Source organism: Neltuma alba, unplaced genomic scaffold (genome assembly GCF_004799145.2).
Source record: "Neltuma alba isolate B1F8T4 unplaced genomic scaffold, ASM479914v2 tig00001841_pilon, whole genome shotgun sequence".
In the NCBI taxonomy this organism is placed as follows: domain Eukaryota; kingdom Viridiplantae; phylum Streptophyta; class Magnoliopsida; order Fabales; family Fabaceae; genus Neltuma; species Neltuma alba.
In genome coordinates this window covers 97146-108160 of record NW_021632639.1, presented here as the reverse complement: position 1 = coordinate 108160, position 11015 = coordinate 97146, and the positions used below count along the sequence as shown (strand labels likewise).

Genomic DNA, 11015 nt, shown 5'->3' with positions numbered 1-11015 from the left:
ATGATCGTGCTAATGACCAATTACAATGGTAATTACCGATGGTGGTGATAAAGATGACTAATGATAGTAGTGGTAGTGACGATAAAGGTCGTCAGCAGCGCATGTTGTAATGACAATAAAAGGCAACGATAATAGTGACTCATGATAGCGATGATAGCCAATAACACTAATGCATGATGATGGTAATTGTAATGCCAATTACTAACAACAGTTACAGTGATGATCATTATCATAGAAATAATGGCCAAAAACAATAGCAGCACTACAAATCGCTAATAACAGTTGGTGGTAGTGACAGTAACAATAACCGCTCCACATTTGTGATAGTTGTGATGCATAACAAGATGCTTAATTCAGGCAATAAAATGAGAACATCACACAACGAAATTTCAGTAGGTTTTATGTGAGTTTCATAAGCTATATTGAATTAATTACCCATCATTCCATCATATAAGAGTAACAAGATATATATATATATATAAAATACACACACCTAAATGCATTATGTACATGTGATATATGTCATGCCAAATGGAGCCTTCATGTATGATATGATATTTTAGAATTTATGTGCATATATATATATATATAGTTTGAATCTAATCAACTGATAATTAAATATAAATAGGGCCAAGTTAGTTAAGTATCTTTGCCTTGCCAGTTGCCGAGAAAAAAGCAAAGATGGTACAGGCACTTGGGGCTGGCCATTACACTTTACACATCTTTGGGCTGTCCCTGTCAGAATTTAACCAAGTAGACCTTCCACGCATTCCCCCTCAGCCCTCTTTGCTTCATCCAGCGGGCCCCACCCCCAAACTTTTCGTTGATATGTTTCGTGGGCCCTTCTCCTCTGACATGTCACGTGACCCCACGTACACACGTGTCAAGCCCTCCTTACCTCCTCGAGCTCCTCCTCACGCCTCCCTATAAAAACAACAAAATGGTCCTGATTCGATCGCCCCATCGAAACCATTTGTCTCTCCCAGAGTCACAGGCATGAGCTTCTTAGATTCTTCTTATCCGCCGCCTCTCTGCCACCTCGGCATCGACGAAGACGACGCCGGTAACCACCGGGAGCATCATCAGGAGCATCCTGAAACAGCTACGACGTCAGATCCGGTCCCAGTTCCGGTGATCGATCTTCAATGCCTGAACGACGACGAGGTGTTGAGGAGGCTAGACGAGGCTTGTAGGGAGTGGGGAATATTCCGGGTGGTAAACCACGGAGTTCCGGCGGCTCTAATGGCGGAGCTTGAAGACCTGACGAAACGACTGTTCTGGATGTCGTTTGAGAGCAAAAAGGCGTCGTGCGAAGGAAGTCCTGTGAGTTATTTTTGGGGGACGCCTGCTCTGACTCCATCGGGCACTGCCCTATCGGGAGGACATCGAAAGATCAATTTGGTTGAAGGCTTCAATCTTCCTTTAAGTCAACTCTCAGAATTTCATCCGCGGCTTCCTCTGCTTCAATCTTTCAGGTAACTACCGCGTCACAATTCTACGTATAATCCTTCGTAATAAATATAATAACTATTTTGTTTAGACTATAAACATTGTCTTAAATTAAATTCGGAGATATTTAACAAAAATGAAGCAGGTCATATTGGAAATGATGGTACTTTGTTTTTAGCATTTGAATTGAATCGTGGGCAAAGATCTTAAAAAGATTACACTTCCTCCGTCCATTTGTGTAAGAAATAGCTGACTGACTAAAAAGGTGGAAAAGGTATTTGGATAAAACCAAACTAAAAGAATAGATTTTTAGAAGGATAGATTTTGTGAATAATAGATTTTATAAAAAAGTTATTCTAATAAAGTAAAAATGTTTAGATAGTTATTATCAGAAACACCTTTTATATATGTAAATTACTAAAAAAAATATAAGTTAATATGATAATTACATAAAATATGGATCTTATAATATATTTTAATTTGAAGGAATAAAATTGTTAATGATATATTTTTTACCAACATAATTAATAATACATAAGATAATGTAATTAATAATTAATTAATATGTGTATATATATTTATAAGAATAAGATTAAATATGTTTATAAGAAAATAATTGAGGGGTATTAAAGTCATATTATTGTTAAGATCTATTCTGATAGGCACAATCATACTTTTCAATTTGAGCTAGAAGTAGAATGAATTCAATTCTTCTGAAATCATGATTTTGGACTCCAAAACCATGATTTTGGCCCAAATCATGGTTTGGATTATTTCTTCCTGTTTGGCTCACTCTTTTTCGAAATCATGATTTGGGATGATATCCAAACACCCCCTAAGTCATGTAAATTAAAAAAATCAATCAAAATTAATTAAATATAATAAATATGTAAAACTTGTAAGTGTTTTCTAAAGAAATGCTTTTATTTATGTTAGGATCCTAATTCATAGGAATTGTGTAGTTCAGATCGATCATGTTCATAGGAAAGGAAACTGTATTGTGGATTTTCTAGCTAAATTGTCTCATACTATAATTAATAGCTTTTGTATCATTGATCAACCTCAGCCTCTAGACACAGAGGTAGATAGTGATAAAAGGGTTTAGTTGTAATCTTTTGCTTTGAGTAATGGTTTTATTTTTAAAAAAAAATGCTTTTGTTTATGAGAAAGGGAGTATAGGGAGAGAATTAAAAAATTATTTCAAAAAATAAGATAATAAATATATTAATTTATAAAATAAAGAATCAATAGGGCCTAGGAAACTAATTAAGAAAATTTGAGATATCTTAACATAAGATAGAGATAATAGTTATTTCTTATCAAAAGAGATGGGAAGTGAGTGTTTATTGCCGTCCAAAATTTAGAATTCACTAGTTGATAAACATGATTTAAAATATAAGATTTTGATTATTATATTTTCTGTATAATATTTTTTCATAATATTTTATTAATTTCATATAATTTTTCTTATGCTTAATAGTTAATTAAAAGGGGTGACTTAGAGAAGGTGATACATGATTTTTATATGATAAAAATAAGTAATCAATATAATCTTTTTTTTAATTATATATAAGTTATATATTTAACATATAATGGAGCATTATAAGGAAAGAAAGAGGGAGAGAAAACGGAAGATGCCAAATTTCAAAAGAATGGCAGGGGCGTAGTAAAAGATTTGTGCAAGTGATTGTTTATGCAACGTCCTTGTCCATTTCTGTTGGCACAAAATAATGTCCTTATCTTTTTGTTTTTTGGTTGGCCAACTTTGTGTTTGTCTGCATAATCTTTGAACTTTTAATTTAAATTTATACCAAACATGATATTAGTCATTGAATTTCAAACTATGAGTTTAGTCGAGGTAAATCGATTCAAATTTTTATTAAATTATAAAGATTTTAAACAGAAAAAAATTTGAGAGATTCAAACCTGTGGTTTGAAACTTGAAGGACTAAAATTAAAATGATGACAAATTTGAAGAATCAAAAATTATATTAACCCCATATATACTTGACAAAAAATATTTATGAATAATATGTTTTTAAATTTTGTATATTACACAAGTCTATTCTCCAAAACAATATACATAGAATATTAATAATTAAAATAAAAAAAAAATCTACTTGTGAACTATTTTATAATTGAGTATCTGCTCCATGATGATTATTTGTGTATAAAAGTGTTCATGAAAAATTTAAAAACAATAAAAATATCAGGATTCTTAGTTTAAGTAAACATATGTTACTTTTAGAACATAAACGGCCATTTATCTGTCTTTCCTCAAAGTTTGCCCTTTCCTCAGCCTTCTTTAGAGTTGATAAAAATGCAAACGAAAAAAAAAATTCTTCCTTTCTTTTCTTCAAATATCTATAATTACAATCTCAGAAAAAAAATTGTATTTTTCGTCACCCTCCTACTCTTCATCTACCTCCACAAAAATTATTTTATAGAGGACTGATTTTTATAGAAATTAATGTCCCAAAAAAATTTACAAAAATTAATGGTCCGCAATAAAACACAATATGATAACATTATTCACAAGCATTCTGACTCATAACCTTATGAAACCGTGTGAATTATCTCATATATATATAAATATGTATAATAGATATATAGTATAAAAAGTAGGGAGAATACCATTAAAAAAATTTAAAATTATTAAATCCCAAATCAGATTTAGTAATAACATTTTAATAAGTTTTGATAAAACTAAATCTGCAAATAAAAACATATTTTTGTTAAAATTTTTTATTTAAAATTTAATAATTTAAATTTTTTTTGTGAGATTTTACCCAAAAAGTAAACAAAATATTTTTATTTGATATTGTAGATAAATAAAATACTAGAAATAATAATAATAATAAACAGTAAATAGTAGTTTATCTCCCTATATATTATTATCGGCTTCCTTTAAAATATAAGTGAGTGTTTTCTCAAATGTAAAAGATTAAAAGAAATTCAACGCATCAAAAGCCAAAAATGTGTAAAAAAAAAATCCACCACAATTTTCACACATGACTTTATGAGATTTTTTTGGCCGATATCTTTTGTTTGGGGGACAATGGCCATTATAATAGGACTTTATGGGATACGGACGTTTACTTTGGGAATTGGTGCACAGTAATAATGATAATAATACTTATATTAGATTTGACCATATCATGGCCACGTTCAGATATTTTCATAATGAATAGAAACAAATTGCTGTAACAAAGAGATAATCTCTCCTGATTAATTTGCTACGTGAACCAAACACGGAACGAAAGAAAAACTAGCGGATTAGATGATTAAATATTCTCAATATAGTCACCAAGAAACATTCAATACATGAAATTTCTTCTTGGTTTTTGTATGTCCTAAAAGTTTTATTTTGCAATATTTCTGTTGGAAACTGTTATCGATTATTAGGTTTAATCATTGAAGACATCAGTCAAACTACGTAATTTAACAGTTAAATTTAATGACAGATAATAGTCAGGATATTTTTGTCATGAAAATAAATTTTTATAGCGTAAAAGAGCTAAAAAAAACTTTCAGATACTAGGTGGTAATACTTTCAAGATATTTAAACACATTATCCCAAACTAAACCATCATGTTGGAAACGTTTTAATTTAAGCATGATTGTGTGTGTTTTGAGCATGTCAAAGACACAAATACTTCTATTTCTATACTATTTACGTCTCATTTTATTATATATAATTGTGTATTTATGTGAGTGCTGAGTTAATAATTTTGGAAATATTCAGGCCAAAAAAAAATAATTTTGGAAATATCGTATTCATTTATCAATTTTCCCAAAAAAAAAACTGAAACTCATCATGTCTGGTAGATTATTGTGTATATCCGTACTAATTTGGTCATATTTATATTTTGTAGGATTATCTTTAATATAAATCACCTAATTAAATTTATTATATGAATGTATAATTTTATTTTTAATTTATTATTTTTTAAATATTATTTTCATAAAAAGTAAGGTATATATTAAATATGAGAAAATTTAAAAATTCTTATTTTAAAATAAAGTTAATAAATTTTATAATTTTTCTTAATAATACGTGAGTTGAAAATAACCACACATTATTATAGGAATATTATGCAATCTTTAGCTTCTTTCTTATCATTCTCCCTCCTGAAAATATTTAACATTTAACTAATTTTAATTAATTACTACTAAAAAATATTTCCTCTAATTCTATTTATAAGCTTTAAAGTTAGGGATGAATGTAGTCTATTTTATAAGTTTTAATTTGAAATTTTTCTAAATATTTAATACATTTTTTTAAATTTTATCCTTAATTATTTATTCTCTCTCATTTGTTTCACTCTCTTATCACATTTTCACATACATTCTTTTTCATCTTTTTTCTCATTTATTATACGGATATATTTAAAAATAAAATTATATTTTTAACCTATTTATTATTTTAAACTAATTTTAACTAAATTTTTGCCTCTAATGTAAGCTCTAGATCAATGTCTCTATTGAAAGAGTGAACAACTAAATGTGTGGAAAATGGAGTAGGAGAGCCTTCCTAGGATTTGTTTTTACTGTGGCAAAGACAAAAGGTGTGCCGATAAGAAAAAATTACCTACAAGTCCCACAGAAGGCAGTTTATTACTCTGAGGTCCCACGAAATGTCAAAATCACTGACAGGTCTCAAGGGACCTTAGAGTAATATTTTCGATTTGTAAAATGACATTACTGCCCCTCATATTCCATATTCACATTTGCTCTGTCATTGTGATTTACAACCTCAGCAGTGACTATTAACAACCCAATGAGAGGGCGTTATCAACCCTAGCAATATCCGTTAACAACTTACTTTATAGAATCATATAACCTTCACATAAGAGTAAATTATAACCAAATAGTATAATACAACAACTTTAACACTAAAATGGGAAGCTTTTTGATATCATTAAGAATTTTAACTACACCCAATAGGATTATAGTAATATTTTAATGCGAATATCCATTTACAACCTCGACAGTGACTATTAACAACCGAATAAGAGGGCATTAACAACCTAAGCAGTACTCGTTAACAACTTACTTTATAGAATCATATAACCTCTATATAAGCGTAAATTATAACCAAATAATATAATACAACAATTTTAACACTAAAATGGGAAGTTTTTTTATATCATTAAGAATTTTAACTAAACCCAATAGAATTATAGCAACATTTTAATGCGAAGATCCATTTACAACCTCAATAGTGAGTATTAATAACCCAAAAAGAGCCGTTGACAATTTAGGCAGTATCTGTTAACAACTGACTTTATAAGATAATATAACCTCTAACAACTATATAAGATTAACTTTAAGACTATTTAGTTATAATTTAGTTAGTTATAGTTAGAAGTTATATTATCCGATAAAGTTAGTTGTTAACAGATACTGCTAAGGTTGTTAACAGTTCTCCTTAGGTTATTAATACTTACTGTTGAGGTTGTAAATGGATTTTCGCATTAAAATGTTACTATAATCCTATTGGGTGTAGTTAAAATTCTTAATGATATCAAAAAGCTTCCTATTTTAGTGTTAAAGTTGTTGTATTATACTATTTGGTTATAATTTACTCTTATGTGGAGGTTATATGATTCTATAAAGTAAGCTGTTAACGGATACTGTTAGGGTTGTTAACGCCCTCTCATTGGGTTGTTAATAGTTGCTGCTGAGGTTGTAAATCGCAATGACAGAGCAAATGTGAATCTGGAATATGAGGGGCAGTAATGTCATTTTACAAATCGAAAATATTACTTTGAGGTCCCTTGGGACCTGTCAGTGATTTTGACATTTCGTGGGACCTCAGAGTAATAAATTGTCTTCTGTATGACCTGTACGTAATTTTCCCTTAAAAAAACTTGGGAAGTACTACCAAACAATTATCATCATAAAGAGGAGTGGACAGCCCTAGGATTCTCTCATTCAACATAAAAAGGGGGGAAAAACCATAGTGTCCCCTGTTGTCTGTAATTCAATTGATGCATGGGTTTACTCAATGGTAACCAACACAATGATATGAACTACCCCACGAATCTCTTGTCCCTTATGTGTTTTGTTGTTGGATTAAGCCAAGACCAAATTGTAAACACAAAATGTGTCATGGTTTCTCTTAAGTGTAATTCTAAGCCGTTCAAAAAATTTTAATATTGGTCCCTTTTGATAGAGCAGTGAAAATCCATTATAAGTACATTTTACATAAGTCGAGATAAAATTTATCTCATATATTTGTCTCGAATTCTTTAAATCACTATTGAAAAACAACTTATAAGCTACTTATGAGCTGTTCTAAACGAGCCTATTATATTCAGTCCTAAATAAATAAGAATTAGGTAACTAATTTATAAATATTGAAGAAATCAATTATGCTAATTATTTATGATAAATATTTGTTAAGTTTTATATCTTTAATTATTTGTCTTGGAAACTTTTCTCATTGATGATAACACTTTCAATGCATGTAATCAATATGATTATTTGAGAAAATAATTATAAATTTGTGAGAAGACAAAAGGGTTTATGACAGTTTCATGTTTAAGATTAAAGTATAAAAATTCTTTAACTAGCTCCTATATCTAGGATTAAAAGGAAAATTAATATTTTTACTTTCAAAGATGATCAAATCTAAATCATCAAGTTGGATATTAGCTTTGATCTTAAAGCTATTTAATTAATTTGAATTTATTAATAAAATTAAATAAATTAGTTAATTATAATAAATATAATATGATATCTCCAAAATACTCTTTTGTAATATTCAATTGTAGCATATCAATTTATAAGTTAGGTAAATTAGTTTGTGAAAAAATTATATATGTGTGTGTGATACAAAATGAATGGATATATTATATTTAGAATCAAATTCAACAAATACGAGTGTAACCCTTTACAATGATGTTGATCTCTCCATTAGAGTTGGAGAAGACCTTACAATTTTTAATATCAAACATAATTTTCCAGAACTAGAAGATCTGAATCCAAATGGATGACTACACGTTTGTGCACAAACAAAGGGAATATTGACACACAAATACACTCACACAGAGCACAGGTTTGATCCAATCACTTTTATTAATAAAATTAAATAAATTAGTTAATTATAATAAATATAATATGATATCTCCAAAATACTCTTTTGTAATATTCAATTGTAGCATATCAATTTATAAGTTAGGTAAATTAGTTTGTGAAAAAATTATATATGTGTGTGATACAAAATGAATGGATATATTATATTTGGAATCAAATTCAACAAATACAAGTGAGTGTAACCCTTTACAATGATGTTGATCTCTCCATTAGAGTTGGAGAAGACCTTAAAATTTTTAATATCAGACATAATTTTCTAGAACTAAAGATCTGAATCCAAATAGATAACTACACATGTTTGTGCCCAAACAAAGGGAATATTGACACACAAATACACTCACACAGAGCACAGGTTTGATCCAATCACCTCCATCCCAAGGGAGGAAGTTGGTGCCATTAGACCCAAGGGACTTTGGCAAACAAAATGCATTCTTTGTGTGTGAATATCTAACTACATCACTATATAGAGTTGCAGTGTTAGAGTATGAAGAGCAAGTAGCAAGAATCGCCACAAGTTTATTCAAAGCAATGGCGAAGAACTTAGATGATGTGAGCATATTGGAGAAGTCAAGCCAGTATCTTTCTCACAAGACAGCCAATATACGTGTCTATCGCTATCCACGTAGCCCTAATAATAATAATAATAACAACACCGTTGCTTCTTGGGGAATGGAACCTCACACAGATAGCTCTGTGCTCTCCATTCTCAGCCCCCATACTCAAGATTCTTCCCTTGAGATCCTCAACAGTTATCAATGGCTTCCTCTTCAATCCATTCCCAACACCCTCCTCGTCAACATTGGCGACATGATGCAGGTTCTTTCTTCTTCTTCTTCTTGATATACTTCTTTGATCTATTTACAGGGTTAATGTCCTTAAATATCTTGAAAATATTTATCAAAGAGCACTTAGTATCTGAAAGTGTTCTTTTTCCTCTCTAATATCCTCTGGAAGTTTTATTTCATAACATTTTTGCTATGAGTCATCATCTATAGTTAAGTTTAACCATTAAAGATATGGGTTAATTTAACTGTCAAATTTAATAACAAATAACTGCCAGGGCATATTTGCTGCAAAAATAAGCTTTCAGAACATATAAGAATAAAAAAAAAAAATACAGATACTGAGTGCTCCTTTATGGATACTTTCGAAGTACTTAAATACCTTAACTCCTATTTATAAGATATTGTCAACATGTTTAACTCGTACTTAGAAAAACCTTAAACCTCTTGAAATTTAATAATACCTTCGATCCTTAATATAAGAGCTAGTTTGGCTTTTAATTTAGTCTTAAATATAAAATCTCAATCCACTTTGTCTCTCACATTTATCTATTTTTCTAAAGATAATCCTTGTAATAGTTGCACATATTAAATGTTTCATTACATAGTAGTTTTAGCTAATACATATGATTAGCAAGGGTGTTTTAGAGAAGACAACACCTATTTGTTACAAATAACTAACTTGCCTAATTTTCTTAATCTACTCATATTAGTCAATTAGCTCTTGTATTAAAGACCGAATATAGTAACTTTCTAACACAAAGTAACAGGTTGATATATCTGTTTTTGCAACTGAGCGCAAGTGAAACAACTAGCTAGGGTTTATTATTGTTTTGATGTTGTATATGTGTGTGCAGGCCATAAGTGATGACAGATACAAGAGTGCGTTGCACAGGGTGAGGATAAGCCAAGAAAAGGAAAGGATTTCGGTGTGTTACTTTGTGTTTCCAGATGAAGAGTTTGTGATAGGCAGCTCCAAGTACAAGCCTTTTAGTTATAGTGATTTCAGAGCACAAGTTCAAGAGGACATCAAAGCCATTGGCTATAAAGTTGGACTCTCCAGGTTTACCCAAACTCATCATCACCACACTTAAAAGAGAGAACACAAACTTCAACCCTCTCTCTCAAATCATCAATTTTCAACTATCTTCATTGTTCTCTTTAATTAATTACATAAATTCTTTTTGCTTGAGATATGTAAAGCAAAATGAATACAGAACAAAGAGAGGAACTTGTGGGTTCTATTTGACGTGAGGCGACCATAACTATTCTCCTTCTCTTTTTCTCTTCACTTGATTATCTCATACTCTAACTAGTAACGTGGAGAGAGTTCATGCTCAAAATAAAGAGGTTTTGTTGGGTTATACCTTATCCCGCCTTAATAGATTAAGGCCCAAGCCCAATATAAGTGGGGTTCTAAGGAGAATAAGGAAAAGCATGGGGTCATCGAGAGAATTTTCTCATTATATAAGTGAAGGTGTAAGTTTGAGGCACATACCATAACTCCCTAAAAAACTTCTTGGTCCCTCTAAGAAAGGACTCTCTTTTTCTTTTTGGTGTATTTGTTGTGTTGCTTAATTAGAATCCATGACTTTAATATGGTTTTATGTTGACCCCTTAATTAGTTAGCCAAATTCGAAATATGCTCCAAAATCCTACAGATTTATAAGAAATTAGCAAGTC

The 11015-nt window shown here is 30.2% G+C and overlaps 1 protein-coding gene across 2 annotated transcripts; it reads left to right on the top strand.

Annotated features, from left to right (window-relative positions):
- Positions 1-980: 980 nt before the first annotated feature.
- Positions 981-11015, top strand: LOC114712579 (gibberellin 2-beta-dioxygenase 8-like). 2 transcript variants are annotated; one of them, XM_028897128.1, is made up of 4 exons: positions 981-1475; positions 8422-8512; positions 8896-9366; positions 10190-11015. In XM_028897128.1, exons 1-4 carry the CDS (start codon positions 997-999, stop codon positions 10424-10426), a joined length of 1278 nt encoding a protein of 425 aa, XP_028752961.1. In that variant the 5' UTR covers positions 981-996; the 3' UTR covers positions 10427-11015. The 2 variants fall into 2 exon arrangements, with proteins under 2 accessions (XP_028752961.1, XP_028752972.1); XM_028897139.1 differs by lacking the exon at positions 8422-8512 and having other exon boundaries at positions 9018-9366.